Genomic DNA, 15191 nt, shown 5'->3' with positions numbered 1-15191 from the left:
AAAATACATTTGGAGAGAAAATCCATTTCTCCTTACTTTATTGTCTGTAATATAAACTTTTGTTTTATTAGTTAATATTATGTAAATGATGTTACAAATTATTTTTGAAAATGTTTAAATCATTACGTGGCTTGAAGGCCCAACTTGGCTGATCGTTGTAAAAATAAATATATATCATCTTTATGTATGTACATAATACAATGTCACTATAATAAAATAATAGCCCCCCTTTTGGAAAATGTTTAGCCCCCAGGGGCGTTTATTAGGAATTTTATGGTATCTTGTCTTATTATAATAACTAAATGTTTAGCTAAATGTTTAACTTAATGTTAAGGAAACAGGCTTTAAATTGACATTTCAGAATGGTAACATTAGCCACTATTGCAAAATACACAAAATCATCTGGGTATTAGTCAGTTGTATTAATTTGTTTCTCTAGTTTAAGTTCTCATGGTTTAGTGAAAGAAATTCTGTTTGTTATGAACAAGTCTTTTGTAAATCCTGGCGATCAACCCCCACTCTAATCTACATACCACTACTGAATATCGGGAACTTCCATTTACTTTGACATTGATTTTTATCACTTAATTGGGAACAGGCGGCACAGGCCTTTGCCTCTTGATTTTGGGGAAATTATTGCTAAAATGTAAAGAGCTGATGTAAGTTCAGATTTTTAGGGAAAACTGCATGGTTTTAAAGAAAATTTCATTTGGGAAAAAAGAGGCCTTTACAATGCCTCTGTTATATAAGGTGAAAAATCACTGTTACATATTTTGATATCATGAAATTTTTAACGTCAATTTTTAAAAATACCTATTCTGCAAATACAATAGGGCGGTAAAATAACCCTGCTCTTGTAATAGATACCCCCCCCCCATTCCAACATTTTTAGGGCTATAGGAAAACCATTGTGACCTATCCTTTGTAAAAAGCCAGACACTGGGTTGTTTTCCCTTTTTTTCCTTATATTTCTTTTAGGGAAATGGGGCCAAGGAGGTACAAATGGCTTGTGCATTTTATTTTACAGAGATAATTCTTCTTAAAAATTCTTAAGAAAAGCTCTTTTTGTGAAATTGTTTTGTTTCTTACTGTTTAAGTTGTTAATTATAAATTAAATTATATCTTTGACAAACAGTTGACCATTGGTTTGGTATACACTTTCTCAGTTTGCTTGATAAAGTACCTTTGTTGTTAGAATTTTTTATACTGTATGATTGTATAGAAGGAAAAAAATATATGATATAACATTTCTACAGCAATATTGGTGAAGCTTAAACTAACTTAAAATACCATTCTTAGAAATTTTAAAACGTAGTGTTGTGAACTTAGTTTAATGAATCAAATATAAGTATTTCATTTCTGTTAATCACATGTCTGTATTGTGTTTTACAGCAGAAAGCACCAGTGTCGGCGACCCCGCCACCTATAGGTTCAACTCCACAGAGCCCCGGTAACCTGAGTATTCAATCATCAAAGTCTACAGGCTCTACGGCCATGGACCTCCTTGGAGATTTAGGCGGAGATCCGTTTGCTAGTTCAGCTCCACAAACTCATCCACCAGGGGGAGGTAACTTTTACCATTCATGTTTATTTAATAAAATATTTTTCCTGTTCTTACTTTTGTGAAATCATCTTTTATGGTGGGGCGTCCGTGGCCGAGTGGTTAAAGGTGTTGACTTCAAACCACTTGCCCCTGACCGCTGTGGGTTCGAATCCCGACAGAGACTTTGGATTCTTTCATGTGAGGAAGCTATCCAGCTAGCTTACGGAACATCGGTGGTTCTACTCAGGTGCCCTTTCGTGCCTGAAATAATGCACAGAAGGGCACCTGAGGTCTTCCTCCACCAGTAAAGCTGGAACCTTGCGTTATGACCTATACTGTGTCAATGTGACGTAAAACCCAAAACAAAAAAAAACAAAGAAATCTTTTATGATATTTGACTGTTAAAAATTTAGAAGTCAGAGACTGCAAAATCTCTAAGTTTGGAAGTCACATTATATAGGTAAAGAAGGAAAAGTAACAGATTTTAGAAGTCAGAAGCCAAAATCAAGGAGTTATGACTCCCAAACTTCCATTGTTTGGAGTCCTGCTTGATTTTTAACCAGGTTTTCAACGAAAACCGGGTTAATGTAATGCCGAAGTCGGCGGGCGGGCGGGCGTCAACTTTTGGTTTCCGCTCAATAACTTTAGTTTGCTTTGACCTATTGTCACCAAACTTGGTGTATGGATAGCTTATATCAAGAGGCAGCTTGGGATTGCTACCCAGGTGTCTGTGATCAAGGTCAAGGTCACTGTTACTAGAAATAGAAATTCAGTTTCCGCTCAATAACTTGAGTTTGGTTTGGCCTATTGACACCAAACTTGGTGTATGGATAGCTTATATCAAGAGGCAGCTTGGGATTGCTACCCAGGTGTCTGTGATCAAGGTCAAGGTCACTGTTACTAAAAAAAGAAATTCAGTTTCCGCTCTATAACTTGAGTTTGGTTTGGCCTATTGACACCTAACTTGGTGTATGGATAGCTTATATCAAGAGGCAGCTTGGGATTGCTACCCGGGTGTCTGTTATCAAGGTCAAGGTCACTGTTACTAAAAATAGAAATTCAGTTTCTGCTCAATAACTTGAGTTTGCTTTGGCCTTTTGACACCAAACTTGATGAATGGGTAGCTTATATCAAGAGGCAGCTTGGGATTGCTACCCAGGTGTCTGTGATCAAGGTTAATGTATTTAGTTTTCATGTTATAACTTGAGTTTGCTTTGACCTTTTGACACCAAACTTGCTGAGTGGCAGCTTTGGATTGCTACTTAGATATCTGGGAGCAAGTTCAAGGTCATTTACTTACAGTAGAATTTTCAGCTTCTACCCAATAACTTCAGTGCTCTTTGACCTATTGATTGCTGTCACATAAAAACTTGGCCATTGAAAACCTGGTTTTCGTCGCATTGCAGCGCTTCTTGTTCAATCATATAATGTTTTAGATTTGTTATAAAGACAGGTTATATGGCCATGAATAAACAGTTGTTAGGTATATATAACCCTCATCTATCAGCTAGGGTGATATAAGTTTCCAACTGTTTATACAGAACCATAATTATAGCTTGTCAATAATCTTTATAATAATATGTATTACTCTTTTAATCTGGAACTTATATTGGTATATGTATCTTTATAACTTGTAATATGCATTTACTGGAACATATAAACTAATTCACTGCTTTTGTTGAAAGATTCGGAAAAAAAAACCAAGTGATAAATTGAATGTGTATGAAATTAAATTGATTTGATTAAGTTTTAGCTTTGTAAATTAAACATACGTTTTACTTTTGCTATGCTGAAGATATGTCTCTAACCATTGATTCAGAAATCATGTGGAATTAGCAGTTAGTCACTTGCGGAGATTTTGGTAATAACTGGTTAGTCATCCAGTAAAGCCAGTTCTAATGATGAACTGAAAATGTGTCTAAATTGATGTAAAAATCAAATAAACAATCAGTTATTTGGGTATGTTTGTAGGTGGTTTTGCAGATTTTGGTAACTTTGGTAACACGGCATCAAGTACACAACAGACTCCATCATTCCCACAGTCAGGTATGTAAAAAATTGTTCCAGACAGAACACGGTTGACAGAATATACCTAACCATTACGGTTTGCTTGAACTTTATGGTATAAAGTTTTTATACTGGTTGTTATTTGGGGATATTGGTGAACATTGCTTGCTGCCGTCTTTTCTCCTATTTGTTGTGTGGAAAACAAAACAAACAAAAAACAAACAAACAAACATGATTTTCCTCTATGTTGATAAAGTTACATAGGCAATGGAATATTAGAAATTATTCAACAATACAGAGTAGTATAAGGTTGACTAGAGGTGTATAATTTATTATTATTTTCTGTTTACTGTAACATAGTTTTATATATCTCAAGAGTTTTATCAAGATAATTGTTAGTATGTACATTTATCAGAGCTTTTACTGTAGATAATCTGTCTCTAATCTTTGCTTTATCATAACTTCATATCATCATCATTGTTTCTTAATGTGATTTACACTGACTTAAGTAACCACTGTACGGTCTTTATTATAATTTCTGGTCACTAAGAAGTCTCGTAACAAGATTCCCTATCTTTCTTGCTGAAACTTTAATTTTGGATAAACCTGTAATCATTGATAAAAGGACATGCCAGTGTGTAGTCAAATATGAAGCTATTTGTAAAATTATGGACACTTTATTTGAAAACATATAATACATTATGCACATAGTTAAATAGCCATTTCTAACTTTATTTTACATACAGAGACACATAAGTGTATCAAAATACAAACATATAAGTTATTACATTACTACACATAAGCTGAAAATTCAAACATACAAATTAACAAAACCATAATTACATATACTTCGGTTTGAAACTTTATAATGAAATTTTTGCAACTGATGCCCAACAGTGGTGTAATCTTGATTGTATGTTATACAAATTCAACATTTACTTCTTTAAAACAAGTGAATTGCAGACCTGTACATTACAGCATTAAATAGCATGCCCCTAATATCATTACTTGGGCAGCTAATATTCTGCTTAAGAATTTATAGAAATAACCTTTAAATAACTTACTTTTGTTGAAAATATGTTTGTGAAGTAATATTAATTTTGCTTTTAAAACACTATTCAATCTTCTGTAGTCATTGAAAATGGTCAAAGTCACAATGTTTGGACGTAGATTTGTAATTTCGGGGTAGCAGTTTGTAACATAGTGCATTTAAAGATAGTAAAGTGCTAGAAATTATCTACAGATCTTAGATAAAATGACTACTGGTAGTGCTAGAAATATGCCTTACATAAAGCCTATGGGGACTGTTTTATCTAGTTCAACTAATCAGTAAATCTAGGAAATAGATATTACCTTTAAGTGTGTTGTTTTTGCAAGAGAAGGTGATATTTATTTCTATTCTAACATGCTGTTGTTCCATGACAAATGATCTCAAATACTGATTGTAATGGTCATTAGTCTCTAATCACTGACTCATGTTGGTCACTTGCAGAGAAATTGGTTATTACTGGTTAGGTATCCAGGAAAGCAGGGTTAAATTGACCAATTGAAATATGTTGAATTGGACTTTGGAGAAAAAAACTTAAACAAAGAAGCTTGCAAACAAATTATTGGGAGGGAGAATTATTTAAAATATGTTGGACTACAGTGAGGGGAGAAGTAATTTTATGATGTTGTAGAGCTTGTGAATGTTCCTTTCCTTATTTTATTTATTTTCGTGTAGGTGTGCACTTGATTACTGTTATAATAAAGGAATAGTGTGAAGCATGTGAGAATTGAATATTTCGAATCACAGAACGATAGGAGATTGTAGTTATATAGTAATAAATTTTTTTTAGAAAGCTAATTGCACTGCTTTAGCACGGGCGATATATAGGTTGGCAGGTCACATGGTAACTATACTATATAATTTCAGCACCCCTGCAGCCCTCGGGGTCCAGTTCTCAGGCATCGCAACAGTCTGTTAACGGTTTCACGTCCACGCCAGCATCTTCTGTTCCAGCAGGGGGCGCTGGTGGGGACAAATATTCGAACCTCTCAGATCTGTTCAGTGTCCCAACAACGTCGGAAGAAAGTCCATCAACAGGTAATATTAGATGTTGATTGTTTTGTTAATCTCCTCAGTTTATATATTTAGGATGTATGAAGGATACATTTATGTTAAAAGTAGCAGTATATAAATACATACATATATATATTCACCGTATATAGTATCATTGCGTCAACATACTGGCCATAGCTTGCACAACATAACTATTGTAGAGTATGAAAGCAACACTTTGCTGTCTCCATAACAGTGATTTTTTCACCTTTTTCATAACAATGATTTTTTTCACCTGTTTCATTACTGATTTTTTCACACTTCACATCGGTGATTTTTTAAGTCCTATTGTGAATGGACTATAATGAAAAAGGTGTCTCTGGCTTAGAAAATACGGCCCAATGTACAATGTAGCTGTAAATATGCCTGAACACATCATTTTAGAAATCAAATTGTAAAATTTTACATGACATAATTTTGTAAATATTGGTTATAGGAATAGCGAGTGTTGCTTTAGTACTATTATTCTTATCTATATGGTTTCTGCTAAACATTCTTGCCGTATGTAATATTTTCACACCTCTTTTTGTGTCCACTGACAGGGTTTTGATATTGCTTAATCTCTTAATATTATATTTTTCTGATAGTCACGAATGTGGTCATCAATAAAAAAATAACTGAAATGTAAAATTAATGTTGTAATGAAACTGGAACATTGTGAATTTTAGAGATTTCCTGCATGCATACCCTCGCCCCTCTCCCCATCCTTTTCCGACCAAGATTTCTACCCCCCCACTCCCATACCCTTGTAGTATAGAGGCATATAATTGCATATTTTGTTTACTATTTTGTTTACTTTTCATTTCTTTAAGAACAACTTTTTCTTAGATATGCATAAAAAATAAAAATCTATTAGTAAATTCTTAGATATTTCCTGTTTTATAATTTGCTGCTCTTGTTAGATTGTATGTTTCAGTGAAAAAGTTGAGCTATTATGATTGCTGCATCATTGTTATCATGCAAAAAAAATGTAGCCCATTATTTAAACATTTTAAAACTAATCAACATGAAACTTGGAACACGTGTTTATCTTGACAAAATGGCTGATGCAGTTATTGGACAACGGGCATAATTCTGAAAGTTATAGATTTGGAGTTATGCCCCATTTTAACTTAAATTTTTTGTCAAAAATGGTTATTTTAACAGCTGAGGGTTAACACCGAATGTGGTTCTCTTGTTTTATATGCTATATATTTGATCAATAGAGCATAGTTTCTTTCCTTGGTGAGATTTTCAGTGTTAACCAATTAACCTGTCATGGTCAAATGGTCAACTTTCCAGCTGTAGTGGTGAGAGACTGCCTAATGCTGCCTAAAATCTTTTTCATTCAGTAAAGCTGGAAAGCCTATATGAACTGAAATTTTCTTAAAAAAACTTGTTAGCAGTTTGCAAGATATTATGATATCATGTCTGTGTAATTCTCATTCATATTTTTAGCTCACCTGTCACAAAGTGACAGGGTGAGCTTTTGTGATCGCTTTTCGTCCGGCGTCCGGCCGTCCGTCCGTCGTCCGTCTGTAAACTTTTACTTTAAATGACATCTCCTCATAAACCACTAAGCCAATTTCATCCAAACTTCACAGGAATGTTCCTTTGGTGGTCACCTTTAAAAATTGTTCAAAGAATTTAATTCCATGCAGAACTCTGGTTGCCATGGCAACCGAAAGAAAAAACTTTAAATATCTTCTTTTAAAAAACCATAAGAGCTAGAGCTTAGATATTTGGCATGAAACATTTTCTAGTGAGTGTCTACCAAGTTTGTTCAAATAAAAGCCCTGGGGTCAAAATTGGCCCCGCCCCGGGGGGTCATTGATTTTCCCTATATACATATAGTAAAAACTTAAAAAAATCTTCTTTTAAAGAACCAAAAGAGCTAGAGCTAAGATATTTAGCATGAAACATGTTCTAATGGGTGTCTACCAAGTTTGTTCAAATAAAAGCCCTGGGGTCAAAATTGGCCCCGCCCGGGGGGGGGGGGGGGTTATTGATTTTCCCTATATGCATATAGTAAAAACTTAAAAAATCTTCTTTTAAAGAACTCAAAGAGCTATGGCTAAGATATTTAGCATCAAACATGTTCTAATAGGTGTCTACCAAGTTTGTTCAAATAAAAGCCCTGGGGTCAAAATTGGCCCCGCCTTAGGGGGGTCATTGATTTTCCCTATATGCATATAGTAAAAACTTAAAAAATCTTCTTTAAAAGAACCAAAAGAGTTAAAGCTAAGATATTTAGCATGAAACATGTTCTAATAAGTGTCTATCAAGTTTGTTCAAATAAAAGCCCTGGGGTCAAAATTGGCCCCGCCCCAGGGGGTCATTGATTTTCCCTATATGCATAATTAGTAAAAACTTAAAAAATCTTCTTTTAAAGAACCAAAAGAGCTAGAGCTAAGATTTTTAGCATGAAACATGTTCTAATAGGTGTCTACCAAGTTTGTTCAAATAAAAGCCCTGGGGTCAAAATTGGCCCCGCCCCGGGGTGTCATTGATTTTCTTTATATGCATATAGTAAAAACTTAAAAAATATTCTTTTAAAAAACTCAAAGAGCTATGGCTAAGATATTGAGCATCAAACATGTTTTAATAGGTGTCTACCAAGTTTGTTCAAATAAAAGCCCTGGGGTCAAAATTGGCCCCACCCCAGGGGGTCATTGATTTTCCCTATATGCATATAAAAATAACTTAAAAAATCTTCAATTAAAGAACCATAAGAGTTAAAGCTAAGATATTTAGCATGAAATATGTTCTAATAAGTGTCTACCAAGTTTGTTCAAATAAAAGCCCTGGGGTCAAAATTGGCCCCGCCCCGGGGGATCATTGATTTTCCCTATATGCATATAGTAAAAACTTAAAAAATCTTCTTTTAAAGAACTCAAAGAGCTATGGCTAAGATATTTAGCATCAAACATGTTCTAATAGGTGTCTACCAAGTTTGTTCAAATAAAAGCCCTGGGGTCAAAATTGGCACCACCCGGGGGTCATTGATTTTTCTTATATGTGTATAGCAAAAACTTAAAAAATCTTCTTTGAAAAAACCCAAATAGCTAGAGTTAAGATATTAAGCATGAAACATCTTTTAGTGAGTGTCTACAAAGTTTGTTCAAATAAAAGACCTGGGGTCAAAATTGGCCCCGCCCCGGGGGTCATTGATTTTCTTTATATGTGTATAGCAAAAGCTTAAAAATCTTCTTTGAAAAAACCCAAATAGCTAGAGTTTAGATATTAAGCATGAAACATCTTCTAGTAAGTGTCTACAAAGTTTGTTCAAATAAAAGCCCTGGGGTCAAAACTGGCCCGGCCCCAGGGGTGTCATTGTTTTTAACTACATGTGTATAGTAAAAACTTAAAAAAAATCTTCTTTCAATAAAGCCCAATGAGCTAGAGCTTAGATGTTTAGCATGAAACATCTTCTTATGGGTGTCTACCGAGTTTGTGCAAATAAAAGCCCTTGGGTTAAATTGGCCCTGCAATGTTTGGGGGGGGGGGGGGGGGGGTTGGGGGACCTATATACAGCGTGAGCGACCTTAGGGCCATCATGGCCCTCTTGTTTCAACATGTAGGTTTTCATTTTGTTTGCTTTCAGTAATGTTGCATGAATGTGGTTATGATCTTCATTTTTAAAGTGATTATTTAATACTGTTTGCAGACTTTGAGTGTTATTCATAAGCTAGAACTATTTTGCTCCTTATTTCAAGCCAGGAGCTGAATGCGAAGATATTCTATATTTAGACAGATATTTAAGGACAACAAAATATTTGCTTCAAATGCTTAATTTTATTTTGATGAATTTTTTTTATAATCAAGGTTGGAGTTCAATGAGTACAAGTAACGCCGGTGTAAGCTGGGGGGGAACAACTAATTCTACCGGTGGTATTAACTGGGGAGGAGAAAGTAATACTGCTAGCTCCGGGGGAGGACTTTGGAACAGCTCTTCCACTCAGTCGATTCCCAGCTCCTCTAGTTTAAATTGGGGAGGAAGTACCGGTAGTACAGTACCATCCAGCATGTCATGGGGTGGAGCACCAGCCACTGCACAATCAAATGGTATGCTTTAATTTGTCAAATTTTGTGATCTGTTAATAACCTTAGGTATAGTCTGCACTCTTAAGGGTCTATTTATTATCATCTAAAATTTGTAAGAACATGTAAATATAGATTCAATTTATTTTACTATCTTAATAGTTTGGCGGAACAAAATCTGCTTGTTTCAGTTACTAACAAAACATACTTTGAAACTATTTTTTGGATTGTCAATTTGTTAGTTACCTTCTTAGTGTAGTATTTTGAGACCTACATGTATATCTAAATATTTGTTTTGGAAAAAAAAATATGTATACTCAATGTTTCAGTTTACTTAAACGTATACTTCTGTTATTATTTTCTTGATATTTTGTCTATTTTTTTTTGACAGTTTTAATGAAAACATTAGGATATACACCTTATAGTTAGAAAAAAGGTGGATGTTTATTTTTCACACTCAGTATTGAGACAGTCTACTAAATAATATTTTACTGCATTTCATATGAACATAAATGATATGGTTCAGAATGTACAAATGTATCTTTAATTTTTAAAGTGCACACAGTATGTCACTTAATCATGAAGCTATCAAAATGGCTATATAAAGGTATTAGACAGGTTATATGGCCCAACAAAGGTTAAATGGCCCATCAAAAGTTATATGACCCAGTACCAGTTATATGACAGTCAAGGTTATATGACCCAGGAAAGGTTATATGTTCCAGTTTAATTGGTTGATACATTATATAACCCAAGCCACAAGATAATGGTTATATAACAAACAACTGTTTATACATGGTCATATAACCTGTCAAAAAGTCTTTATAACATTTTTATACTACTGCACAATTCCTATGTCACTGTTCAGAACTGTTTACTATTTAGGAGAGATAGTGTATAAGTGGGTGGATAGCTCAGTCACCCTGTGATGTGTACAAATTAAAAAAATTACAACAGTTTGTGCATAGTTGTGATAATAGTAATTTCACAATTATCAAATGAAAATCAGCAACACAAATGTGCAGTTTTATAAACATAATGATATTTTGCAGGAATAACTTTGTGCATTTCACATGCTTTATTTCACTAACATGATTTTAATCACATTATATAGGTCTAGGCGTGCCCGGCAATCCATTCTTGACAGCCACCGGTAAAACGTGCCTTGCATCACGATATATCAAGACTATTCTTGACATATTTACAGCATTTTATTATGTTATTTTTAGTTTTATTTACTATATATACTGTGAACATGGAATCTGTAAACATTCTCACTCATATTTGAATAAAAGTTTTGAATAAAAGTTTGTTCAAATCCAGTGTTTCACAGTAAGATTTCAAGAGGGAGGTGGGACATGAAAGCACCTTGTCATTGTAACAAGGTATAAGTTTTTTTATTCCAAACTGTTATTAATATGTAACTACCATGTATTGAAAAGCCAGGAATCAAAGCCTAAAATCGTTCAGACAGTCATGTACATATATTAAATCTTCCTTTTTATATTTTGGGAAAAATCATGACAGAAATTTCATTGTATAAGATGCTGGGAAAAGTTAAATCATTGGATAATAATATCAGATATAAATGTATAGTATTACTTTATAGGGAATAACATATGATATCATTATTTCAGATATTGGGAAAAGTGACATCAATGTGACATATTGACACACTGTTTTATTGAGAGAGAAGTTTTATTTCCGTGTTCACAGAAAAAAAGCAACAATTGTTACTGAATGCTAGAGTTTTGACAAAAGTCATTTGGTGACTTCTTTTTTGTTGCAACAAAATTATCTTGTAGCTTAATATTGAGTCATGATGATTAATTTAAAAATCAGTTAATTGTGACATTTGGAACAATGTTAGAACTAAATAGAACATAATATTTATATGAGCTGCGTCACGACAAACCCAACATAGTGCGTTTGCGACCATCATGGATCCAGACCAGCCTGCGCATTCGCGCAGTCTGATCAGGATCCATGCTGTTCGCTTACCAACTCTATTACAAGTAGAGAAACTGACAGCGACCAGTATGGATCCTGATCAGACTGCATGGATGTGCAGGCTGGTCTGGATCCATGCCTGTCGTAAAAACGTTATTTTGGTTTTGTCATGACGCGCCTCATATGTACTTGTAATTGTTATATGCTAAGCAACTTCTGATAAATTTACCAAATGACTTTAGTGCAAAAAGAAGAATGTTTGGTTGAAAGTTTGAATATTTACTTACTTTTGCTGGTATTTGCAGCTAAAGATTTGTTTCAAAACTATTTTTGAGCACTGCCACTGGGTTATGCAAAACTTGTCTTGTTGATGCATTGTGATTTATGTACATGTCAATTATTTCTTTATTTCGATCTTCATAGAAATGGCTGGAAAACACAACGTTACCCATTGCTTTGTTTTGTTCCAACACATCTGTATACATTTGCTGAAAATTTTACTTTTAAGCATTTAGATATACATATATTATGATTTTCTAGCTCAACTATTGCAAGTAGTAAGCATTTCCTTCTAGTTTTCAGCCTGACATTAGCCTATTACTTGGTTAAGATTTTGCATACACTTTCATATCCCATTACTACTTGGTTAAGATTTGGCATACACTTTCATATCCCATTATTACTTGGTTAAGATTTGGCCTACACTTTCATATCCCATTCACCTTTGGTGGTTTTTATTGAAATTTCCATACTTGTGCTTTAATTACACTACTCAAGATCTATAACTCAAATGTGAAATTGTACTGAATTATACCCCTTTGTTGGTTAAAATGTTCCTGGTTAAGTGAGTAGGCCTAATCTCAACCTCCAACAACCACTGAAGGTATTTATTTAGAACTTCATACATGATTTCATAATTGAAAGGTCACTGACTTAGACCCATTACTGGACTTTGACTGACCCATTCTCCTTTGAATTGTTTTGGTTTTACTATCGTGTACTAAGAATACTTTCTGTCTGCCTGACCAGCTCTTAGTTTCTACCTCCTCCATTATTGTGCTATCTGAAATGTATTTAAGTAGTAACTGTAATGGCAAGTTTCTTAGTAAATCAAAATAAGTGTTAAAGGTAGATTAGAAAAAGAGGAAATATTAAAACTTAAACTGACAACTTTGGCATTCAAGGCTTCCTTTATGATGCATCTTGTGATTTCTGCCTGCAATGTGTTTAGGTGCATTCCTCGAAATTTTTACCATTAAAATTTTTATCTTGAATTGTAACATTTCTCTGAATATGTAGATTTATGTAAATTTTAAATCAGCTAATAAAGGAAAAGTCGATGTCCTTGAAAAAGTTTTAAAGGACAGGAGATGTCAATATGTCAAAGAAGTTAGATTTAGGTTTAATAATTATAACCTTGTATAAAACATGAGCAGATATTCATACTTGTAGACTTGTAATTTGTTAGTCGAGACATTAATTCTTGATATATCCAGAATAAGATAGTATACCATGCTATAATTATGTAATTTGATTCTTGTATGCATGTCTGACTTGTATATTGATTGAAAGCATATTCACTAACATTGAATTTGGAGTGATAAAATGTTCTTGATCAAAACTTCGAAATATTCGTTGTTAGGGTGGGGGATGGGTCTTAGAGGGGTAGACACAACAGAATTTAATGCCAGCCTGGAGACAAGGACATGGCATTGTTTTTGCAAGCGTTCAATGATTTGAGAGACATCTGTTTTCTGTAGAGGAACTTTCATCATTGTAACTCTTTCATCATTGTAACTGAAATGCCTGTTTATGTTAGAAGTTCAATTACAAATTTATGTATATTTGTATCATATATTACTAACTGTCCTGATTACATGAACAAATGACTACATGGACAAATGATCACATGGACAATTGATCACATAAAAAATGATCACATGGAAAAATGATCACATAAATGGATAAATGATCTCATACATGGACAGACAAGTGATTACATTGAAAGACAAATGATTTTATGGAAAGGCATATAATCACATGGAAAGACCAATGATCACATGGACAGATAAATGATCACATGGTCAGATAAATGATCACATGGTCAGATAAATGATCTAAGAAAAGGCAAGTTATCACATGGAAAGACAAATGATCACATGCACAGATAAATGATCTCATGGAAATACAAATGAAAAGGAAGACAAATGATCACATTGACAGATAATTGATCACATGGACAGACACATGATCACATGGACAAAAACATGAACAGATAAATAATCACATGGACAGACACATGGACATACAAATGATCTCTTGGTCATGATCACATTGACAAAAAATTTATTTCTGAAATCATAAAGAAAAAATATATGTAACAAACATAATTATGACATACATTTTTTGTTGAAAAAGTGCAGAAACATTAATTTCTAAAGCAAAATGTTTATTTAATGAATGTATTATGAATGTATTACAGTAAATGTTGAAACAAACATGTATACAGTATGTTGTATAGTTGGATGATAATTATTTTATGCAGAAATCTGTGTACACTAACCAGTTGTTACCATAGTAATGTACTATATATAGACAGTGAAATATATCCAGTAACTGTAGAATAATATAACTGTTTCATAGCAACACTTGTGTAATCTATTAAACTCTAAAATTAAATTTTAATCAAATTACATAAAAAGTTACAAAAAGTGACATCAATCTTATGTCAGGTAATATTATAGTATATGGTACAATTGTAAAATGATTATCTATCCTTGACATTATTGAGGCATATACAATATAAAACTAAGAGATTTATACTGTCTGCATTCAATCTGCTGTCTACAAACTATAATGATTAAGGGATTTGGTGCAAAACAGCTGTAACTCTTATTACGAAACAAAGGGGTTATGTCCATTTTGCACTGATCCATCTATATGATACCAGTGCATTATATACATGTAGTTACATTCAGGTAACATGCTCAAATAGGACCTGAATTGAAAAATAAAACTATTTGTATGTCACTTCCATTCTGATTAAGTAAATTCATATCTTGCAAGTTCAAATTCTTTGGGTTTTTTCTTGTTTCTTTAATTATTTAACTTTCTTTGAATGTTTAAATGCAGCTGAAACTTAACACTAAATGCAAGATCTCTATATAAAATGAAATAATGAACACAAGAATACACATGAAAAGGCATGACTTTGTATCAAAATTGGTGGAAAGTGGCTAACAAACAGTTTTATAACAAAAAAATTGTTATATGGATTGGCCCCCCGAATGTTGATAATTTAATTTTTGTCTCTGGTTTTATACATAGTATGAGAGATTGTTTGCATGGGTTATCTTGGTAATTTTTATCCTTTTTAATGGTTTGGAAAATTGATGCATGGTAAACTTTTGACAGTTTAATTGTTATGGCCAGAACTATCTTCAGGTTTTCATATAATGCTACATGTACCCCTGATGTTGGGATTATTTTTTTCAATTTGAAAATTTGTGATGATTAGGTAGGTTAGGGATAGGGAGTGGTCAATGAAAATAATCATAATGTAATTTTAGT

The 15191-nt window shown here is 33.4% G+C and overlaps 1 protein-coding gene across 6 annotated transcripts in view; it reads left to right on the top strand.

Annotated features, from left to right (window-relative positions):
- LOC132731588 (arf-GAP domain and FG repeat-containing protein 1-like) overlaps positions 1 to 15191 on the top strand; it is a 44471-nt gene that overhangs the window by 23922 nt on the left and 5358 nt on the right. For 3 of the 6 annotated variants that reach the window (XM_060717797.1, XM_060717796.1, XM_060717794.1), the window contains exons 4-9: positions 362 to 406; positions 1393 to 1567; positions 3515 to 3589; positions 5466 to 5636; positions 9456 to 9695; positions 10786 to 10824. In XM_060717797.1, coding sequence (XP_060573780.1) covers positions 362 to 406; positions 1393 to 1567; positions 3515 to 3589; positions 5466 to 5636; positions 9456 to 9695; positions 10786 to 10824 — 745 coding nt within the window. The remainder of the gene's footprint in view (positions 1 to 361; positions 407 to 1392; positions 1568 to 3514; positions 3590 to 5465; positions 5637 to 9455; positions 9696 to 10785; positions 10825 to 15191) is intronic. The other 3 variants (XM_060717799.1, XM_060717798.1, XM_060717795.1) reach the window with 3 other exon arrangements.

This window comes from Ruditapes philippinarum, unplaced genomic scaffold (assembly GCF_026571515.1).
Source record: "Ruditapes philippinarum isolate M1 unplaced genomic scaffold, ASM2657151v2 ctg3083_1_1_1_1, whole genome shotgun sequence".
NCBI classification, from domain to species: domain Eukaryota; kingdom Metazoa; phylum Mollusca; class Bivalvia; order Venerida; family Veneridae; genus Ruditapes; species Ruditapes philippinarum.
This window is presented reverse-complemented; position numbering and strand designations above follow the sequence as displayed.